The sequence below is a fragment of the Nycticebus coucang genome, chromosome 2 (genome assembly GCF_027406575.1).
Source record: "Nycticebus coucang isolate mNycCou1 chromosome 2, mNycCou1.pri, whole genome shotgun sequence".
Taxonomy (NCBI): Eukaryota; Metazoa; Chordata; class Mammalia; order Primates; family Lorisidae; genus Nycticebus; species Nycticebus coucang.
In genome coordinates, this window is record NC_069781.1 from 80,459,114 (window position 1) to 80,483,051 (window position 23,938).

At 37.7% G+C, this 23,938-nt stretch overlaps 1 protein-coding gene across 2 annotated transcripts in view; it reads left to right on the plus strand.

The window, feature by feature from the left end:
* The window catches only part of CFAP95 (cilia and flagella associated protein 95), a 90,746-nt gene that overhangs the window by 47,542 nt on the left and 19,266 nt on the right, over positions 1-23,938 (plus strand). For both annotated transcript variants that reach the window (XM_053565198.1, XM_053565208.1), the window contains exons 3-4: positions 3,249-3,367; positions 4,554-4,622. In XM_053565198.1, the coding sequence (XP_053421173.1) occupies positions 3,249-3,367; positions 4,554-4,622 (188 nt within the window). The remainder of the gene's footprint in view (positions 1-3,248; positions 3,368-4,553; positions 4,623-23,938) is intronic.

Sequence of the window (23,938 nt, forward strand, 5' to 3'; positions counted from 1 at the left end):
GCAAATGTCCTTATGATAAAAGGATTTTTTTTTTTCCTCCTGGGTAGATGCCTAGTAATGGGATTGTAGGATTAAGTGGGAGGTCTAATTTGAGTTCTTTGAGGGTTCTCCATACTTCCTTCCAAAAAGGTTGCATTAGTTTGCAGTCCCACCAGGAGTGTAAAAGTGTTCCCTTCTCTCCACATCCACGCCAGCATCTGCAATTTTGAGACTTTGTGATATGGGCCATTCTCTCTGGGGTTAGGTGATATCTCAGAGTAGTTTTGATTTGCATTTCTCTGATGATTAGGGACAATGAGCATTTTTTCATATGTCAACCATTTATCTGTTTTTGTTAGAGAAGATTCTATTGCCCAGTGATATATGGGATTGCTCATTTTTTGTTGATTAATTTGAGTTCTCTGTAGATCCTAGTTATCAAGCTTTTGTCTGAATCAAAATATGCAAATATCCTTTCCCAATGTGTAGGTTGTTTATTTGCCTTGGTTGTTGTTTCCTTAGTGGTACAGAAGCTTTTCAGTTTTATTAAGTCCCATTTGTTTATTTTTGTTGTTGTTGTTGCAATTGCCACAGAAGTCTTCTTCATAAAATCTTTCCCCGGGCTAATATCTTCAAGTGTTTTCCCCACACTTTCTTTGAGGATTTTTATTGTTTCATGCCTTAGATTTAAATCTTTTATCCATCTTGAACCAATTTTTGTAAGTGATGAAAGGTGTGGGTATAGTTTCAGTATTTTACATGTGGTTAACCAGTTTTCCCAACACCATTTATTAAATAGGGATTCTTATCCCCTGTGTATGCTCTTGATTGGATTATCAAATATCAGGTGACTGTAAGATGTTAGTTTCATCTCCTTGTTTTCTATTTGGTTCCAAATGTCAATGTCTCTATTGTTGTGCCAACACCATGCTGTTTGAATCATAAGGCCTTGCAGTATAGCCAAAAGTTTGATAGAGTGATACCCCCGACTTTGTTTTTGTAACTAAGAATTGCCTTGGCTATATGGGTTTTTTTCTGGTTCCATACAAAATGAAGAATTATTTTTTCCAAATCTTGAAAGTATGGCAATGGTATTTTAATGGGGATTGCATTGAATTTGTAGATTGCTTTGGGAAGTATAGACATTTTGACAATGTTGATTCTTCCCAGCCATGAGCATGGTATGGTCTTCCATTTGCTAATATTTTCTGCTACTTCTTTTCTTAGGGTTTTGTAATTTTCTTTGTAGAAGTCCTTCACCTCTTTTGTTATGTATATTCCTAGGTATTTCATTTCTTTTGAAGCTACTGTGAAGGTAATTGTGTCGTTGATTAGCTTCTCATCTTGGCTTGTTATTGGTGTATACAAAGGCTACTGATGTGTGGACATTAATTTCATATCCTGAGACATTGCTGTAGTTTTTGATCACTTCCAGGAGTCTCCTAGTTGAGTCTTTGAGGTTCTCTAAGTATAACATCATATAAGTATAACCGGCAAGCAAAGAATGAGAGTTTGACCTCTTCTGCCCCGATTTGGATGCGCTTTATTTCCTTCTCTTGCCTGATTGTATTAGCTAGAATTTCCAGCACTATGTTGAATAGTAGCAGCGATAGAGGACAACCTTGTCTGGTTTCAGTTCTAAGTGGAAAAGCTTTCAGTTTTACTCCATTCAGTATAATATTAGCTGTGGGTTTGTTGTAGATGGCTTCAATCAGATTGGTAAGTGTACCACTTATGCCTAGATTCTTAAGTCTTCTAATTAGAAAAGGATGCTGAATTTTATTGAATGCTTTTTCTGCATCTATTGAGAGGATCATATGGTTTTTGTTTTTGATTCTGTTGATATAGTGAACTATGTTTATGCTTGCATATGTTAAACCAGCCTTGCATCCCTGGGATGAAACCTACCTGATTGTGATGAATGTTTTTTTTTTTTTTTAGTGCGTAGCTGTAATCCATTGGCAGATTTTATTGAGAATTGTTGCTTCTACATTCATTAGTGAAATTGGTCTGAAGTTCTCCTTTTTAGTTGGGTCTTTTCCTGGCTTTGGTATCAAGGTGATGTTTGCTTCATGGAACATGTTGGGAAAGATTCCTTCTCTCTCATTTTTGGGGGATAATTTCTGCAATATGGGTATAAGCTCTTCTCTGAAGTTTTGATAGAATTCTGGTGTGAAGCCATCTGGACCAGGGCATTTTTTGGTTAGGAGTTTTTTTTTTTATTGTTTCTTCAATCTCAGTTCTTGAAATTGGTCTGTTCAAGAGATCTATTTCTTTTTGGTTAAGTCTAGAGAGATTCCAGGTATTGATACATTTCCTCTGCATTGTCAAATTTCTGGGCACAGAGTTTCTTGTAGTACTCAGGGATGATCTCTTGTATCTCTGTGGCATGTGTTGTTATTTCCTCTTTATCATTTCTGATTCAGGTGATTAGAGATTTTACTTTTCTTATTCTAGTCAATCGATTTTATTTATTTTTTCAAAAAACTGACTTTTCATTTTGTTAATTTTCTGAATGATTCTTTTGTTTTCAATTTCACTAATCTCTGATTTAATTTTGGTTATTTCTTTTCTTCTGCCAGGTTTAGGATTACATTGTTCTTCAGCTTTCATATTCTTTATCCTCTAGAGTTTTGTATGGAGAAAATATTGAATCCTTTATATCTATTTTTGTTCCCAAGATGTTCTAGGTGCTACCCAAGATGCTTCTGCTATTGGTTTGACTATATGTTATAATTTTCTGATTTCTCCCCCCAAATAGTAATAATTTCTTGATAATTCAGCAAATTATACTCTGATAGTGGACAATAATAATAATGATGATGATGACAATATCTGAAGTCTTTGTGATCTGCAAAGTGATTGTTACAAATATTTTCTTAGAGAATTTAAATTATACCAACCTGAAAAGAATACATAAGAAAATATATAGTAGGTAGAATTAGTATTTAATTGAATGCAATACTTTATATTTCATTTAAAAATTTATTTTCCAACAATACAAGTAATTGACATTTTTATATTTTATGATGAAATATTTGATAGCTGTGAGATATTATTTATTTTTAATGTCAACTGGAGTCTACAATTAAAATCACAATGTACTTCAATCAAAATACGTTTTTATTTATTTATTTTTAAATTTCAGATTAATAGGAGGTTACAAGTGATTAGATTTGTTTATGTTTGTTAGGTAAAGTCTCAGAAATGTACCTGTCCATTTCTGGTGATTAAGTCATTTTTCTTATATGTGGCTTCTATCTTTCCAGATTTGGATATCAGAAGCACATGAACAGATGTCACAAGTTCACGTAAACAAAGAATTGGCAACAATAAAGAAAAAAGCCTTATTAAATGAGGAAACAATGAGCTCTGGGATTATTGAAAGGTATTCTTCATACTTTCTTTTGCTTACAGAACATGCAAAGGCAGGAAAAGATTAGTACAAGTAGCAAAGAGGTATAGTGGCTGTAGCTACACATTACAGGAACAAATCAAGCACTCTTATCTCAAACATCCTTGCTTTCTGCTCATGCTATTCCTTTTGTTTGGAATTGTCTTTACTTCAGTCATTTACCAATCAACACTATACTTATTCTGGGTCCAGGTTAAATGTCATTTCCTCTTTAGACCTTTTTTTCTGGGCCAGGGTTCTGACTACCTAGGTTTAGACCCCAGCTCCATAATTTACTTATGAAAGTTATCTGGTATTCACAGTCCAGTTTGTTCACCTGTAAAGTGGGAATTATAAACGTATCTACTTCATAGTGTAGATGAAATTTAGATGAAATAAAGTATGAAATGTACATAGAAATATTGCCTGACATTCAGTAAACTTTCATTAGGCAGAATTAACTGCTCTTGCATCTTTGCCCTCTGAGTATTTTATGTCCTGAATAACGGTATAACATTTGGACTTGCGTTCTAGTTATTTATATGTATGTGTTTAGTGAGATACAGTGTTCTTTGAGGTTAGGAATTGCTGCTGCTTCTTCTTTTGCAGTGCAGAGTGCAGTGTCATGATTATAGATCACTGTAGCTTCAAAGTCCTGGGCTCAAATGATCTTCCTTCCTCAGCTTCCCAAGTAACTGTGCTTATGGGCACACACCACCATGCCCAGTTCTTGTTTGTTGTTGTTTTTTGTAGAGTTGCGATCATGAGATCTCTCTGTTTCCCAGGCTCATCTCAAATTCTTGCTCTCAAGAGATGATCCCCTCAATTCAGCCTTCAGAGAGCAAAGATTACAGGTGCGAGCCACCACAGCTGACAGGAGTTGTTTCTATAGTTCTGCAACCTGGCACAATGCCTCTCTATGGAAGTGTATGACATAGTCTTTGTCTTGTTTATACTGTAATTATTTAAAAAATGTAGTCAATGTAATAACAAAAATGCTTGAATTTCCATTTACTTGTTGGGACATTTTATTTTTCGAAGTGCTTAAAAGTTGCATACATGAAAAACTTTTAAAAATAATAATCATAAAAATTCAGCCCCCAATATTTTTTTGCGTGGCTTTGAAAGTATTTTGTGTGGCAGCCTAACATGTTTTCTAAAAGTTGTTATCTCGTTCCAGGGACGTCGGATCACCTGCCACAGGCTTTGGAGCTGTCTTTACTAGACATCCACCGGATCGGAACAAAATGTTAGTAGTCCCCAAACTGCTGCAGATTGTACAAAATGTTTCTTGATTCAAAATGTTTTTCTATAGTGGTGAAGATATGAGGATTATATCAAGGTCAACAAAATGCCCTTTATAAGGCTTTATGCAACTTTTCTTTAACATAATATTTTTTCATTAATATGCATAGCATTTATAATAGTAATAATGTTGATTCTCATTACTGCAGATTCTGTAATTGCTAATTTTTCTACTTGCCAAAATTTATGTATTTATACCCTATAAATCAGTACTCATGGTTGTGTGGTGGTCATTCATGAAGTGCCATGTTTTTCCAACTTTTATGTCTTTTGTTGGTGATTTTATTGTTTAAAACACCCCCAAAGCATCTTCTGAAGTGCTGTTGTGTTCCTAAGAGCAAAGGCTGTGATGTGCCTTTCAGAGAAAACACATGTGTTAGATAAGCTTTATTCAAGCATGAGTAGTAGTGTTGTTGGTAGCAAATTCAAGATTAATGAATAAAAAATATATATTAAATAGGGCATCTTTAAAGAGAAATACATATAAAATAAGGTTATATATTGATGAACTGGTGAAATGCTGTGACCAGAAGCTTTCAGGAACCTAACTCTATATTTCCCTTAAAGCAACAGTTCAATATTGGCTAATTTGGTGCTCATAAAGCATTATTGTGAGCAGTGAGAATTGACTGTACAGGAAGAGACCACTGTCTTTACTAATAAAAGAAATACATTTATTTGGGGGCAGCACGAATTCTTGCTACAAAGGGAAAAACATTTTTTATCCACTCATTTTTCTAAAGAAGACAAACTTTCATAATGCATAGATAGGTGATGTGCAAATATATAAGCCTGACCAAATTCTAAGTATTGGATTGTGTGTTATGAGGTTGTTGTGAAAATGTATGTAAAACAACTAGAGCAGTAACTGATTCATCTGAGGTTGGACAATTAAGTATGCAAAGTGGTCCTAGAAAAAATGCTACATACCTCATTGCTGAATATCACTACAGTCACCTTCAAAGTACTCCCCTTGGCCATCTGGTGACTATAGTGATACTCAGCAATGAGGTATGTAGCACTTTGTCTAGGACGAGTTCTCAAACTTGTCGGACCTGGTATAATGACAGCTCTAATGGACATTCCAGAATAAGAGTTTCAAAATTGCTGTGAAGGGTGAACTAGGCACTGGCGTAGGCGCACAGCTTCCCCAGGGGAGCACTTTGAAGGTGATTACAGTGATATTCAGGATGAGGTATGTAGCACTTTTTCTAGGATGAGTTCATGAACTTAACTGTCTAGCCTCATATGTAATAAGTGCTCTGCTGGACACTTTTGGTGAAACCTTTGAGTTTACAAATTCATATTTAGGGGAATTTTCTTGATTTATTTTACTCCTATGCTCTTAGGCTACAAAACTTGTACAGCATGTTATTATACTGAATACTGTAGGCAATTGTACCGTAATGGCAGTATTTGTATATCTAAATATACCTAAAAATAGAGAAGGTATAATACAAATACAGTATAAAAGATAAAAAATGATATCCCTGCATAGGGCATGCACCGGGAATGAAGCTTTCAGGACTGGAGGTTGCTCTGCGCGTGTCAGTGAGTAAGAAGTGAGGGAATGGGAAGGCCTGGGACATTACTGTATCCTAGTGAAAACTTTATAAGCACTGAGCACTTAGGGTATATTATACTTATAATTTTTCCTTCTTCAATAATAAATTAGCCTTAGCTTATTATAACATTTTCACTTTATAAACTTTTAAATTTTTAAAAAGCTTTTTGACTTTTTTGTAATAACACTGCTTATAACAGAAACACATGGTACAGCTGTACAAAAATATTTTACATCATCATCATTATTATTATTAATATTTTGAGACAGAGTCTCACTATGTTGCCCTTGGTAGAGTGCTGTGGCATCACAGCTCACAGCAACCTTTAACTCTTGGGCTTAAGCAAGTCTCTTGCCTCAGCCTCCCAAGTAGTTGGGACTATAGGCGCCCGCCACAATGCCCAGCTATTTTTTTGGTTGTAGTTGTCGTTGTTTTGGCAGGCTCAGGCTGGGTTTGAACCCGCCAGCCCAGGTATATGTGCTGGCACCCTAGCTGCTGAGTTACAGGCACTGAGCCTTATATCATTATTCTATAAGCTTTTATCTGTTAAAAAAAATTTTTTTTTTACTTTTTAAAACATTTTTTGTTAAAATCTAAGACACAAATACACACATAAGCCTAGGCCTACACAAGGCCTAGGACAGGATCATCAATATCACTGTCTTCCACCTCCATCTCTTATCTCACTGGAAGGTCTTCAGTGACAGTCACGTACAAGGAGCTGTCATCTCCCCATGGTGACAATGTCACCTTCTAGAATATCTCCTGAAAGACCTGCCTGAGGTTGTTTTACAGTTAACTATTTTATAAGTAGAAGGAATATACCCAAAATAACAATAAAAATATAGGTTAGAAAATACATAAACCATTATCACAGTCATTTATTATCATTTTCTAGTATCATGTACTATACATAATCATAGATGCTCTCTACTTTTACACAGTGAAAGCACAGTAGGTTTATTTATACCAACATCACCACAAACCGGTGACTAATGCATTGTGCTATGATGTGACAACAACCACAACATCACTAGACACTAGGAATATGTCAGCTCTATTAGAATTTTTTTGAGATAGGATCTTGTTTTGTTGCCTGGGCTTTAGGGAAGTTGCATGATCATACTTCACTGCAACCTCACACTCCTGGCCTTAAGTGATTCCTTGTGCCTCAGCCTCCCAAAGTGCTAGGATTATAGGCATGAGCCACTGCACGCAGCCTCTATGATTATCTTATGGGACATCCATAGTACATACAGTCCAATCTGTTGTTGGCTGAAATGTTATTATACGACATGAGTGTGTTTTAGTCTTTAATCCCAGAGGAGACTCCCAAGTCTCCCATCTGAAGGGTGAAGGGCTGGTGCCTGTAGTCTTAGAGTGAGCAAGGCATTTGGGCTGGGGTGTCACTACTAATCCTTCATTGTGTATGGTCACTGAATTGTGTTGATCAACGATTTTTCTCTTTTGCTTTTTCTGGTGAACAAATTTCTAGCTTCCTGCTGGCTAAGGGAGGGACAGGAACTCTGCAGTGGGGACGAGGGGAGTAGCTCTGGAGTTCAACTGCTTTTCAGGTAGCTCTTCCTCCAGGCCTTTGGTAATTTAGGATTCAGCTTTCTGTTAAGTCGGAGACCCTTGTCCTTCTTATCTTGAGCTTCCAAGATTTGTTTCTCTTGTCTTTTCTCCCACTTTCCCTGTCATTGTGAGTTTTAAAAGGTCTCTTTAATGTGGTTTTAGTGGAGCTTTCTCTGAGGAAGCAAGGTTTGATGTGTATGTTCAGTTTTAACTCTGACATCATCTGGGCTCATCTGATTCGCCGCTTCCTCCAGAGGACCTTTCCAGGCCTGCTGCCATCGCCCTTCCTGTGCCTTGGTTAGGTCCCTGGAGGGTGTCCATGGCACCGTGTCCTTCCTTTATCCTAATGCTATTCATCTTTGTTGCAATTCCTGTATTTCTTGCTAAATTCAATGCTTTGTAGGGCAAGAGGGTCCCAGCTCTGTCCCCAGTGCTTAACAGAGAGCCTGACCTACAGCAGATGCATGATAAATATACCTGGAATGAATGGATTAATCATTTCTGATGTTGAATAGCAAATTATAATACAAGAGGGTATAGCCATTTCCTATCTTACTGGATTTTGAGGTTTGAGGTCTTTAGAACCAAAAGTTATTCTCAGTTCTATTTTGGCAAATGCATTCAAAGACATGCTCTTTTAAAAAATCAGCCTTTATTAGTTTGAATTGCTAGAATTACTCATTTGTTTTATTTGACTCATGACTATTAGCAAGGGAATAAATACATGAACACCTTCAGCCGTCCTCCACTAATTCCATATGTAATTCTTTCTTTCAGTTAATATACACTAATTATAGGATGTTCCATACAATAGAAGGCTATGGTGTTTTAAAATCTGCTCTCTTTAATATTAAATATTCTTTTGCTTCTTGCCAACTCTACAGCTGTGAAAGTTAAATGTCAACTTTAAAAGGCAATGAATAAGAATGAGTTTGTTCAATGGACCAAAATAATGTGCTTCAATTTATAAAAGAAAAGCTGTAATCATAATGTAAATTTAAGCTTCAGGTTATTTCTTAAAGAAAATAACCCAGAATAATAAAAGTATAGCTTTTGTATAAAGGAGATGTTAGTCTTAATTCTTAGATATTGACTATTGTGCTGCAATGGCATTTGATCTTTTGCTCCTTTTTCTCATAACTCAGCCTATGCCCCACCTACTTTATTTTGGATTAACGTAAAGAAGACACAATATCTCCTCCATAAATTGGTAAAAAATATCTCAATAAAACATATTGAAAATCAGAATAAATAGAATGTTTGGTAAGTCAAGTGGGACTTGTCACCCCTGAGCTTAACTAAAGGGCTCTATGAATAATTCCTTCCACATATGTCACAGATTGATGTAGATGAAAAATATTATAATACAGGGAGCAGTTACAACCTAGATACTAGAATTGATATCAGAAACTTAAGCCTTAAAAATGAGACTTACGGGCTTTGAGGCTAGATTGGGCTTGTCTAGAATGAAACTAATTTCTTTTCTTTTCTTTTCTTTTTTTTAGACAAAGCCTCACTCTTTTGCTCTTGGTAGAGTGCCTTGGTGTTATAGTTCACAGCAACCTCAAACTATTGGGCTCAGCTGATCCTCTTGCCTCAGCCTCCCAAGTAGCTGAGCCTACAGGTGCCCGTCACAATGGCCAGACTATTTGTAGAGATGGGGGTCTCAGCTCTTGCTCAGGCTGGTCTTGAACTCATGAACTCAGGCAATTTACCCACCTCAGCCTCCTAGCATGCTGGGAATACTGGCATGAAGCACAATGCCTGGCTCTGAAAACTATTTTCGCTTGATATTTGGTCTTATTCCCCCAAGTGAGTTTCCAAGAAATCAACATTGCCAGTGATGGCAGTGGAGAGAGTCTGGGAGGCTCAAAGACTTCCCAGATATCTCGTTTAGTCTTCAGTGGATACAGGTGCATACGGAGGGTCTGTTGCTTTTATTATATAGGTAGAGACAATTACAGATCTAGAAAGGTAATGAGAGGCACACAGGAAAAGTGAATGGGAACTGACTATGGTTAGTAAGTCAACTTAAGAGTCTTTGTCTTTCCACCGGATTCTCAAGCATCCTCAAGTAACTTCCACTTAATTTGGAGATACTCTTTATGAGGCCCGAAAAACTAATTCACTGATTATCAGAAGGCCTCTGTATACAGTATCCAATTATCTAATACAAAATCACTTTATGATTTGTGGAATCAGCTGCAAAAAATTTATTCTGAGGAGGTTTTCCATGTAAAAATGTGTGCACTGCACCTGCAACCATTAAATAAACATCAGAACCCCTCCCCCCAAAAAACAGCAAACAATTACAAAAATTACATCATGTATGTCTGATTTTGAAAGGGATATGTAGTAATATGTTTGCTGTGTGAGAAGCAGGCCCCTGGGAGCCTGGGGCAATTTAAGAATTGCCCAGGAGTCCTGAGCACCTACCAGAGGATGGAGAAGTGTCCAAGGTAGACCCCTCACAGGGTCGGCCCTAACCACTGTGTCTTGTCATTTTTACCAAATTTCATTGCCTCCTGAGGTTAGTGATTAGGGCATATTGTTGACATTTTATAAGTGTATCTTGCTTCTAGAATGCATCTGAATACTTATGTGATCCACATAATAGGAGGATAAAGAAATTAATATTGTTTTGAATCCCTGGATAGCTTTTTAGAAATAGTGTGTCTTTTCAGAAAGAGTATTATATTGGAAAATCAGAAACCTGGATTCTACTCTTGGGCTTGCAATAAACCTGCTATGTGACCTTGTGCTGGTTAGTCACTCTTACTGGACTTCAGTTGTTTCTATTTGGAAAATGAGGGAATTCAACCAAATGATCTGTAAAGTCCATTCCCATTCTAAAATTTTATAGTCTAAGAAGGAAGGCATCTGGAGCTGCGTAAATGGGCAAGTTAAATGAGGCCCAAAAGTAGTTTAGGCAGTTAAGAGTTCATTGTTGGGACAGAGCACGTATCTGTATGTGTGTGAAGAGCTCACTTCATGATAGTGGTAGCAAGTGTAGGCCATAGTTTAAATTCTTTCAATTTATTCCTCTCATTCGGGTGTTTAGCATCTGTAAAATCCCTGGTGCTTTTCAGAGGAAAGGGACTGCATATTAATAGTATGAAGGTTTTTCTTTTCTCAAACTACTGTGCAAGGCATTTACTTTTTTTTTTTCAGCTTAACCACTTATGTGGCAGCTTGTGTCTTGATGAAATGATACCCAATTGTGGAACATTTTTCCAGAAAAAAAAAAGTTCAAAGAGTTGCCCTATGACAATGATGAGGAATATAACAACAAAGAAAATGTGAAGATTGAGAGTGGTGAAAAGGGCATGGAGTGAGAGTGAGACAGTCTTGAATTCACTTCTTGATTCACCATCTCATTTAGTATAGGACTTTTGTTTTTATATGTCTGTCCAGCTTTCTTCTTTTAGACCACATCCTTTTCTCTACTTAGTGTAATTTGGCTGAGCCATATGATGGATTGGCCAATTCTGTTTCCCATTCCCACCTCCCTAAAAAGCCCAAATATTGGGCACAAGATCCAGGCCAGGCCAATCAGAGAATAATTGGAGTTTTAAGGAAGACTATAGATTCTCCTACTTCAGTTTGTGAGTTACAGATAATATCTGTCTTCAGTGGAAGCCTCCATCTGAAGTTAAGTGGAAGTGTGGGAAAAGATGGTTCTGATTACACTCTTTTTATGTGAGCTAGTATTTTTCTCTCTTTTTTTTTTTTTTGAATCAAATTTGAGTTGGGTTTCTATAACTTACAAGTGCAAGAATAATACTAACAAGAGCAAATACTTCCCCAATGCTTATTATGTGCCAGGCACTGTTCTAAGTGTTTTCCGTCTGCGAATTGATTACTTCTGGCAAATACTCTGAGTTTGTTCCTTCTGTATGTGCTTTCTGTGGAAGTCAAACACAAAGGCATAGAGAAGTCCAGTAACATATCCAGACTTTCCCAATTGTGAAGTGATTATGATCTGGGATTTGAACGGAGATGATTTGATGCCAGAGCTGGTGTTCTCAGCCCCTCTTTTGAGCTGCTTCTCCAAATGATAGGACAACAAGGAGTATACTTAAATTCTCCAAACATCACTTTTCTCTGTAAACAGGGAGATAATAATTGTTACCTTCAGGCAGGCTAGGCCTTGAGCAATGTACTAGTCAGTTTTCTCTAGAGAAATAAAGTCAGTAAGTTATATACATGAAGAGATTTATTATGGAAATTAGTTCACACGATTATGGGGCCTGAGAAGTCCCACCATCTGCCTTCTGCAAGCTGCAGGAGCAAGAAAGCCAGGGGTGTGATTCACTTAGAGCTTGAATTTCTGGGAACCGGTGGGGGGGGGCACCAGGGTAAGTAAGTCCTAGCCCAGCTCTGAAGGCCTGAGAATTGTGGGTGAGGGGGATGCTGATGTAAGTCCCAGAGCACAAAGGCCGGAGAACTAAGAGTGCTGGTGGACAAGGACAAAAGGAAATGAAGGTCACAGCTCAGAAGAGAGAAAATTTACCCTTCCTCTGCCTTTTTTTTTTTTTTTCATGCCCTCAACAGATTGGAGGATGCCTGCCTGCATTGATGAGGGCAGACCTTTACTCAGTCTGTTGGTTTATATGGTAATCTCTTTTGGACTAGTAAAAGAGCCTGCAGACATACCTAGAAGTATTGTTTTACCAGCTATCTGGGCATCCTTTGGCTCAGTCAAGTTGACACATAAAATTAACCATCATAAGTACCAAACTCATAAAGGAAATACTGGTAAAAGGCTTTTTTATCCCTTTTGAAATTTCTAAAATCAAAATTTCTATTTCTTGGCTGGGCATGATGTCTCACACCTGTAATCTTAGCATTCTGGGAGGCTGAAGCAGGTGAATTGCTTGAGCTCAGGAGTTCAAGACCAGCCTGAGCAAGAGCTAGACCCTGTCTCTAAAAATAGCCAGGTGTTGTGGTAGGCACCTGTAGTCCCATCTACTCAGGAGGAGGCTGAGGCAAGAGAATTGCTTGAACCCAGGAGTGTGAGGTTGCTGTGAGCTATGACCTTATGGCACTCTACTGAGGGTGGCAAAGTGAGACTCTGTCCTCCCCCCCAAAATTTCTATTTCTTAAACAACCTGGGCTATTTGTTCTTCAGATGTGCCTACGTCATGGCTTGATATCTTTCTCCTGTGAGATAGGAGCTGTACCTGAGCTCATATCACCAACATGGGCTCACTTAGGGAGTGGCTTAGCTGGTACTGAGTGATATTGGCCTTCTGGTTGGCCAAATTTGCTGAAATGATCTCAGAGTCAATCTAAATGCTACTTTTCTTTATAGAATCCTTGCATATAGGGTATTCCTATTTACCTGATGTATGCTGAAGCCAAATGGCTGAGTAGGTAGGATATTTTTCTGTTTGCTAATATTTGGTGCTGTGACTGAGGTCCTGACTGAGTTTGGTTTGGAATTTGGGTTGTGTGCCTTGACAAAGCATTATTTTAATGGTGGGTAAAAATAACCCATTTGGTTGCTATCCTTTCATGGCAATTCAAATAATTTTGATAAGAAAATTTATGTTAAAGCAGATAGCATAGTGCTTGTTAGGTCTAAAGTTTTGGCTTCATGATGGACTGATGGGTGACTCAAACCATCTTTTGCTCCCCATAAGTTTTTGTTGGATGTAACTTTATTGCAGTAGCCTTTGGAGTTACATCCATCAAGTTGAAGTAAGGTTTCTTTGTGTTTCCCAGTGTGTTCAATGAGGCCCTTGAGATAACACTATGAAGGGAGGATTATATGATTTACCTATTGTGGTCACTAGTTTCTGGACATGGCTCCAACAATCTGTTCCCTCTCTGAACATGGAGGTTGCTGCTTCCTTTAAGAGGCAGAAGTTATTTGCATGACCTCTGAATCTAGGCTGCCCTTGAGCTTGGGTTTGACCTACAGAATGAGGCAGAAGTGATGTCCAGGGGCTTCTCAGTGCAGAACTTAGGAAAACTCATAGTTTCTACTTTCTGAGACTTGAACCTCAGCTAATATACTGTGAGAAGCCCAGACTTACACAGAGGCCATGTGGAGGAGAGTCAGGCATTGTATTTGACAGCTCCGGCTGAGCTTGCAGACAATAGACAACATAAACTACCAGCAACTGAGTGCTACCAAACCTCCAGATGACCACAGTTCTTACCTTAGGTGGAACAGATAAACCACCCAGCTGAGCTAATCATCCTACAGAATAATTAGAGATAATATAATGATTGCTATTTTCAGCTATTTTTAAGCCATAGCAATAGGTAACTGAAACAAGTTTCCTATCTCTAAATATCATGTGCACATGGTTACTTTTTCAATATTAGGCCATACAGGTATAGCTGTTGTCATTGGAAATATATCAGAGATGCAAGCAGTTTGAATTTTAGGACCTATAAGGTATTACACAATGTGACACAATAATCAACTCGAAATGGATTAAAGACTTAAATATAAGATCTGAAACCATAAAACTCCTAGAAGAAAACATAGGGAAAAATCTTGACATTGTTGGTCTTGTTCAGGCATCCTCAAACTTTTTAAACAGGGGGCCAATTCACTGTCCCTCAGACCGTTGGAGGGCCGGACTATAGTTTAAAAAAAAAACTATGAACAAATTCCTAAGCTCACTGCACATATCTTATTTTGAAGCAAAAGAACAAAATGGGAACAAATATAATCGCACTGCCTCACATGGCCTGTGGGCCTCAGTTTGAGGACCCCTGGTCTTGGCAGTAATTTTTTGAATAGAACATCAAAAGCACAGGAAACAAAAGCAAAATAAACAAGTGGAACTACATCAAATGGCAAAGCTTCTGCACGGCAAAGGAAACCAAAAAATGATCCTGTGGATTGGGAGAAAATATTCGTAAACATATATCTGGCAAGAGGTTAATATCCAAAATATACAAGGAACTGATACAATTTAATGGCAAAAGTCCCCCCAAATAACCCTTTAAAAAGGGCAAAAGACTTAAATAGACATTTTCCCACAGAAGACATACTGATGGCCAATAGGTATAGAAAAAGATGCTGAGCATCCCTAATTACCAGGGCATTACAAATCAAAGCCACAACATGATAGCACCTCATGACTGTTAGGATGGCAATTAGCAAAGGGACAAAAGATAGTGAGTATTGGCAGGGATATAGAGAAATTAGAACCCTTGAGCACTGTTGTTGGGTACATAAAATAGTGTAGCCAATGATGAAAAAAAGTATAGACATTCTTAAAATAATTAAAAATAGAACTACCATATCATCCAGCAATTTCACTTCTGGGTATATATAGCCAAAGAAAACAGAATCAGCATCTTGCAGAGATGTCTGTATCCCCACCTTCACTGAAGCATTATTCACGATAACCAAGATATGGAATCAACCAAAATGTCTGTCAATGGATGAATGAGTAAAAAAAAAAAAATAAATGTGATATACATACACAGCAGAGGGAAAAATGAAGGAAATCCTGCCATTTGTAACAACCTGAACGAACATGGAGGACATTCTGCTGAGGGAAATACAGACACAAAAAGAAAAATACTGCATGATCTTATTTATAGGTGGAATCTAAGAAGTTGAATTTACAGAAGCAGGAGTAGAATGGTGGTTTCCAAGGCCTGGAGGGGTGGGGGAAATGGAGATGAAATTGTATGTGACTCACGCTTTGTACTCTTTGAGATCTAATGTCCAGCATGAGGACTATAGTTAATAATACTGCGTTGCATACTTGAAATTTGCTAAGAGAGAAGACTTAGGTGTGCTTATCACTGATTATATGAGGAGATAGCTTTGTTAATTAGTTTGAATATAGTAATCAGTTTATTATGTAAATGTATATCAATACATTATGTCATTGACCTTAAATATATACAATTTTTATTTATAATAACAAAGAAACAAAGAAAGTGAGTAGTAAAGATTTTGAAAATGTCAGAATTGTAGAATTTGTTTTTAAGCCTGACATTTCCTTTTATCCTTTGTACATTAATGGTGAGCTGGTATAACTAGTACTATAATTCACAACATTCAGTGTTTATGTAGTTGCCATAAAAATATCATTAGCTATAATTACTTAAAATAAAATCTTTTGTTGGTTCTAATGTGGAATGCCATACTATGCATATTTGAACACCAGAGGTAGGAATAAGAACTTTCCAGAATTACAGAAATCTTTGCTGCTATTATATTTAATTTGATTCTGCACTTGGCACTTTTACAGTTAAATTATCACCCTAATGTGAAAACCTTATATTATTCTTTCAAATGGCTTTCAAAAATTACATTTGTTTCACATATCTGAGTTAATTCTTTCAACATAGCCATTTAATGAGTGCCTCGTATTAACCAGGAAATTTAGGCACAGAGAATACACAGACAAAAGATACCAACTCATTTGTCTAACATATGAGACAGAAAAAGAACAATCAATACTTGCTTGGCTAAAAGTAACAGGAAACCTAACTAATAGCAGCTTAAATAATTGAGGGATTTATCTGGTCCCCTGTGATGAAACAGAAAGGCAAGGAGTCCAAGATTGGTGTGGCATCTAGACATGGCGGCAAGGCTCTGGGATCTTTTGTCTGTCTTCTCTACAGGCCTTATTAGGTAGTTTTCATCCTTCTAGTGTCAAGGTGGCTGCCATGCCTCTAAGCACTAATCCGTTCCATAAAGAAAGGTGTGAGAAAGAGAAATCCTGCTAAGGATGGTCATCCTACGTCTGTTTTATAGACTGTGGCATGGCCACCCTTGGCTATAAGATTGTTTGCAGCTTAGAAGCAGGAAAATACAAGGGAGGAGGGAATTTGGGTAGGTGCTTACTGGGACAATGTACATGTTAACAATATGCTTGGGGTGAACATGGGATACAAGGGCAGCACATAACTCACATTTGGAAGGTTAGGAAAGGCTTCCAGGTAGAGGTGACAACTACTCTGAGTCATGTGTCTGAGCCAGAGACAACCAGATCAACAGGAGAAGCTCCCCAGGAAAAGAATGTGGAGCACACAAAGGCAGGGAGGAGTGGGGCCTATGGCGGGCGTGCCTGGCTCGTAGAGTACAAAACTTGCACTGATGACAGCTAAAGTTGGAGAGAGATGCTGGGGCTGAGAAACCAGGACCTGAAAGCCACATTAAGGAGTTTGGGCTTTATCGTGTAGATCATGTTTTCAAGCATGAGGTGGAAATGGACAGATTTGCATTTAAAAAGCAGAGAACAGATTGGTAGGCAACTGAGATTGCAGTCAGAAGACTCTGGAACTTATACAAGGTGAGACACAATGGGGACCTTGACTTTAATCTTTAGTGGTGTAGAGGAGGATAAGGGTACAGATTCTAGACATATAAATAAAAAGAGGAATTGACATTTATTACTTGCAAATTGATTAGTTGTGGTGCTAAAGAAGTCTAAAGGTTGATTCCTAGGCTTCTGACTACGGCAACGAGAGTGTGACAGGGCCATTCACTGGGGCTGTGAAGATGGGAAGAAGAGCAACGTCAAGTAGCAGGGGGATATCTGAGATGGGAGCACAGGAGAGATGACTAATCCAGTCCTGGTTGCTAATGGAAGCATCCTAACTGGTTCCTCTGTGTCCAGTCTTGTTCTTTTCCATCCAGTCTTCACTCTGCAGCTTGAACAATACATATAAAATATAGAGAACCATGCTCTTCTACTGTTTTATTCATATCATTACAGTATAATTTTCTATCATCAATGAACATTAATTGTGTGTGTGGTACCAAGCCAAGGGCTGTATCTGCCTCACAGGGGTCCTCAAACTTTTTAAACAGGGAGCCAGTTCACTGTCCCTCAGACTGTTGGAGGGCCAGACTATAGTCTAAAAAAAAACAAAACTATGAACAAATTCCTATGCACACTGCACATATCTTATTTTGAAGTAAAAAAACAAAACGGGAACAAATAAAATCACACAGCCTCAAGTGGCCCGTGGGCCGTAGTTTGAGGACCCCTGCATAGATACTGCAACTGTAACTATCCTCATTAAAAAGGGTTCAGATGGATAAAGGAACTTTCCAAAAGTTTCTAACCTAGTAACCACCAGAGCTGGATTTTAAACTCACATCTGTCTGACTGCACAGCCTGTCTCGTTAACCACCACATTGCATTGTATTTTATGCTTAAATGTACATAGTGCTTCATATTCTTCAAGCTACTTTCTCACGCATTGTCTATTATTACTGCATTCTGCCCAATAACCACACAAGGTCATTTGGGTGGGTATCTTTTAACTGTGTAGAAGAGGAAGTCAAAGCACAGAAATAACCACGGAATCCAATTCTTTAATTAATTCAACCATCTATTCTGTAAATATTTATGAAGCAGACACTAATGGGGGAGTCTGATTGTAGAGTGAGTAAGTGACTTTCTCAAGGCTCCATGACTCCTTAGTGGCAAAGCAGCAATTAGAATCTGTGGGTCACAGTTTCTTGCGTTCTTGATGGGAGGGGAGAAACAATTGCAAAGATACTGAGAGTCTCAGCAAGTACTTGGCTTGCATCAGGAGTAAAAACAGAGTCCAGTTGTCCTCCATGTTGTCTTTCCTCTCCTCCTCTTGCCCACTTGGTTCTTAGAGGTAGATTTCTAAATAATAGGCCTGGCGTTCGGTAGCTGTGGCAGAGCTGTCAGATTTGGTCTGTGAAGCTTCATTCAATTGAAGTAGGAGGAAATGGTAGGACGTCCATGTCAGCTCAGGATAAGGATTTTTTTGAAAAACAATGGTGGCTGTTAAGAATGAAACAGAATTTCCCAGAGTGGTTCATAACCCCCACCTCAACACAGAGTCCAGTGGGCTTCACAGCCCTCTGTGGCTACACTTGTCTTAAATAATGGATGCTGCTTCTGCTGCTGCCAGAGATGAAATTAATTCCACATTAATTCTCTGCTTGTTTGAGTCACTTTAACTCCTTTTTTGAGTCACTTAAACATATTCAGACTCCCGGATGGAACCATCTGATTTGGAGAGTACATGTCACATGCTATGCTGGCTGCCAGGAAGCTGGATGAGAAAATCACCCTCCTCCAGACAAAACAGAAAAGAAACAATTGACCTTGAAGGTTCTTTCAAGTCTTAAGAAACTGTGATTCTGCAGATTTGGGCACATCATCTTGTCACTGATTCACCTGTCGGGGCAGGTATAGATATTTTAACTAATACCATGGCTTCAATGATAACTTCAATATCAGACTTCTTACAAAACATCTTTAAGTTGGTCCCTCCTCCCTTACAAGGTGTACCATAACTATAGGCAGTCCCAGGGTTTTACAAATGAGACAGGTTCTGTAGGTTTGTTTTGAAGTTGAATTTGTATGTAATTAGAACTGGCACATTTGATAACCTGTAATAGCCTCATCTGTAGGTGTGAGTCATATGTCAGTTGGATGTTTGTAACTTGGGGATTGCCAGTACAACCATAAAGGTTGAATAGAGCCTGTGTGGTCAATTACGGGTGCTGCTGGGTAAAAGCCAGCAGCCTAACTTCCAAGCAGTGCACAGCATGGCATTGTCCTGGTGGATTTATCAGCTTCTCATCTTCACTCATCTTCAGTTTTACATTTCCAGAAAGACCATTTTATCTGTGCTTCACAATTTATCTGACTCATGGAGATTGACTTGTGCTTTTTAAACTCATAAGAAAAGCCAGAATTCTAATTAGTTAATTTATAATGAGAAATACAATTTTCAAGCATACCAGACTGTCATGTCAGCCTAATAAAAGCATTCTCTCTCTGTAAAAAACCATATAGGATGCTGAACTATAATCAGAATAGTGTTTAATGTTTGGAATCAGACCAAGGGGAGTTGGTTATATGATTACAATGATTAATGCCCTTAGACTCTGACTGCCTGATTGTAATAGAACTCTTTTGGCTGTAATTGAGAGAAATACAATTAAAATTATTTTGGGCAAAAAGGGGAGTTTATTAAGAATGTTGGAGTACCTTGTGGAAGTCTGAGAAAGTCTGAAAGTCTGGCTTCAGAGTTCCCTGGAATCAGGAGTAGAAAACCTTCGGGATTCTCCTCCTGTTGGCTTCCCTCTGAGGACCAAATTCTCCCACGTGGTGGGAAACATTACATCCCTTGGTTGCCGTCCCAGGAGGCCCTTTCCTGTTGGTTTCCATTAAGAAAGGCAATCCCAGATGACAGTGCTGAACAGGCTGATATCTGGGCCTATCATCTGTCAGTAGGGACAGGAATGGTATAGCAGAGCCACATGGCCCCATTTGCTCCTGGTAGTTCCAGATGATGATTTAAAGTCATTCACATCCATGTAGTCCAGCTGTGCTCCCAGAACCAGAGCAAGCAGTCTGTGAACCAGGATACCTCTTCCCAAGGACAGGGCCTAGAACAAATCCCTCCCTTGTCTTTCTGACCTCTTCCTTTCCTGAGTTTCTCTAAAAGCCATTTCTCTTCTAATGGACTTGTTTATTTGTTTGTTTGTTTTCTGATACAGCTGGTATTTAAGCGAAAGATCCATGTTGCTTTCCCATGTTCTTATTCTTAAAAGACCACTTTAATTTCAAATTTGAGGAGCGCATAACATAGTCCTTATTTATCACTTGAGGATTATCACCCTGTTTTCACATTTAAAGGGGGGAGCACTCAACAAATTTGTAAGGAATTGACTAAACGTTGTTATTAAACACTATAAAAGTTTCCATTTTGGTTAGCCATGATGTCTTTTTAGAGAGATAATCTTAATTTTTAATCTTTTACCTCTATCTACTTTATATTCTCAGTATGGTAAACCTGTCTTTATATTTCAATTTTATTTTTGTTGCTTTAATCATTTAACAAATAGTTTTCACTGCCTACTTTGTATCAGACTCTGTGGTAGGAGGTGATAGTAAAGAGAAGAAGAAGGGCCTGAATGTAGGAGGAATAGGGTTCCGTCTGCTTTGAGTAGAAAGATACCTAAATACTGACTTGCAATGTCAGCCTGCTTGAAGCAACTCTCCAATATTTGATTGACAAGTTCCTTATCATCTATTAACACTTATACATACATTAAGATTATGGGAAAAAAAAAAGATTATGGAATATTTCCATTATATACAATATGGTTCAAATACCCATCTACTTATTGTCCTGTTATAATTTAAGTTAATATTTCTACCATATTTGCTTCAATAAAGAAATGATTTAGCATAGTTTATATTGCTGCCCAATATATCCATCTAAATGAAGAACATTAGCTTCCGAATTTTCACTTGGCAACAAGAAAACAAAACAAAACCAAAACCCCCAACTGCAGTGAATAGCCTTATACACATCTCCTTGAATATATTTTCAAGAGTTTCCTTATGCCCCATACATATATGGAATTACAACTTTTTTTTTTTTTTTTTTTGTAGAGACAGAGTCTCACTGTACCGCCCTCGGGTAGAGTGCCGTGGCGTCACACGGCTCACAGCAACCTCTAACTCTTGGGCTTACGCGATTCTCTTGCCTCAGCCTCCCCAGTAGCTGGGACTACAGGTGCCCGCCACAACGCCCGGCTATTTTTTTGTTGCAGTTTGGCCGGGGCTGGGTTTGAACCCGCCACCCTCGGCATATGGGGCCGGCGCCCTACTCACTGAGCCAAAATTGGTAGTCAGGTGTGATGGCTCATTCCTGTGATCCTAGCGCTTTGGGAAGTTGAGGCTGGAGGATGGTTTAAGGGCAGGAGTTTGAGATCAGCCTGAGCAATAGCGAGACCCCTGTCTCTACAAAAAAAAAAAAAAAAAAAAGAAAGAAAAAAATTAGCTGGGTATGGTTGTACACCCCTGTAGGACTCAGCTACTTGGGAGGCTGAGGCAGGAGAATTGCCTGAGCCCAGGACTTTGCGGTTGCAGTGAGCTATGATGATGCCACTGCACATCAGCCTGGATGACAGAGTGACACTGTATCTCAAAAAACAAAACAAAACAAAAAAAGTGTCAATTTATAATAAAATTTTTAGGAAGAGTAATAAGACAAATATACCTTCAGTTTTGCACCATTTTGCCACTAGTAGGGCTTGAACATAGTCTTTCATGTTTTCATAAATATTATAGTACTTTTAATTTTTATCAGTCTTCATGAATATAAAATGGTAGATCTTTGTTTTACTTTGCATTTCACTAATTAATGAATTTAAGACTAAATTTTAAAAGTTTATTTTCAAATACTTATTAGCCATTCTGGTTTCTTCTACTGTGCACTAATTTTCTAGCCTTTGCCCAAAATTCCATTGGAATTTTGTCTCTTATTGATCTGCAACAGTTTAAAAAATTTTTTTTCTGAGTACTAATCCTCTTTTGGTTAAATTGTTAATATTTCTTCTAGTCTATGACTTTTCTTGTAACTTCATTTATAGTGTCTTTTGATCAACAGGTTTAAATTATAATTTACTCAAGACCTATGTGTGAAATGCCAAACTGCAAATCTTTTAGAAATTACATAGTTGTCTATCCATATATACATATACATACATGGGTATGTAATATATAATACCATATACAAATATACATAACATTTTTTATAACACTAGACAACTAGTTTAGCACCATTTGATCTACTCTTTCCTGTCTAATTTGTAAAGCCATTTCCATCATACACCAAATTCTCATATTTAAGATCTATTTGTGGGCCTTATATTTTATTCATTTGATTTATTTATGTTTCCCTCAACCAAAATGATATTGTCTTAATTGTTACAACTTTATGTTAAACCTTGATATTTGGAAGAGGGAGTTTAAACATCTGATGCTTTTTTGATGTTGTCATGACTCTCCTTGATACTTTATAGAGTCAAGTGAAACTATTAGGATTTGTCAAATTTCAAAACAGCTTACTGGTGTTTGGAATTTCATTCCTCTATATTTGCTGAATGGAAATATATTCAATATATTATATATTGAATCATCATCATTATATTTTATGTCCTTTGATAAAATTTCATAATTTTCTCTATAAATGTCTTATGTATCCTCTGTTATATTGTTCTTATAGGAAACATTTTTGTTGCAATTATAAATGATATTTTTCCATTTTGATTATGCTTCCTAACTTCTTATTGCAGGTATGTGGATGTATGCTATTTTTGTATATTGGTCTTATATCTAACAACCTTGTTAAAACTTGCTTATTTATAAACTTGAGATTTATAGATTCTCTTGGATTTTTAATGTAAATAACCTTGTTATCCATGAAAAATGAAAATTTTGTTTCCTCCATAACAATTATTATACTATATTTATGCTTATTTTTCTTGATTGACTACCTTTTCTAGCCTCTGAATTACGTTATTGAATAGAAATTCTGAAGGAGGTCTGGGAATATTTGAGTAGGATTTTCATAAGCTTAGTATTGATTCTCATTTATTCTGTTCTTCTCATATTAATACTGCCTTTCTCTGTTCATTTTAAGAATGTTGGATGGTCCTGGACTAGTAGCCATCATAGGTAATTTTACTGAGGGGAAAATGAGAAGTTTGTGCAATTTGCTCAATATCTAAGTTCAAGAGAGCCCTCTTCTGTTCTAATAGTGAAGTGAGGTTTATTTAATGAATGATGTTTTTTGGGGTGGTGAGGAATAAAAGGGATGGATGTCTACTGACACTGTGATCCTGTCTTATGGCTCCATGATCCTTAATTTGGGTATTGGTGATTTCTTATTTTCGTTGCCTTCCTAGTTTCCCCTCTCTGTCCCAGAACCATTGCCTTCCCAAGACTCTGCCTTTGTGCTGGTTCTGGTGCTGCTTGCTTTCTTGGAAAGCCATGGTTCTGACTTTGTGCTGTCAGGCCTGTTTGCAGTGTTGCTTCATCATGGAAGGATGCTTTCTCTGAGGGCGATATACTCTATGTTCCATCTGAGCTAGGGACTCTTACCACCTCTCTTCTCTTCCATGTAATCCCTCTCCCTCATCCCTGGATTCTGCTTCCGCATGGGCTTTGATCTGGCTCATCTGATGTGGACTGTGCTCCTACTTAAATGTAAATTGAAGTTTGTGGTATTTTCTGCCTTCCATTATACTCTACATATGAATGATTGTGTGATTTTATTTGCTTTGCTATTGACCTGTGTGGGTTTAGAGAATATATGTGGATATTTGGAATCAGGGAACCAAAAG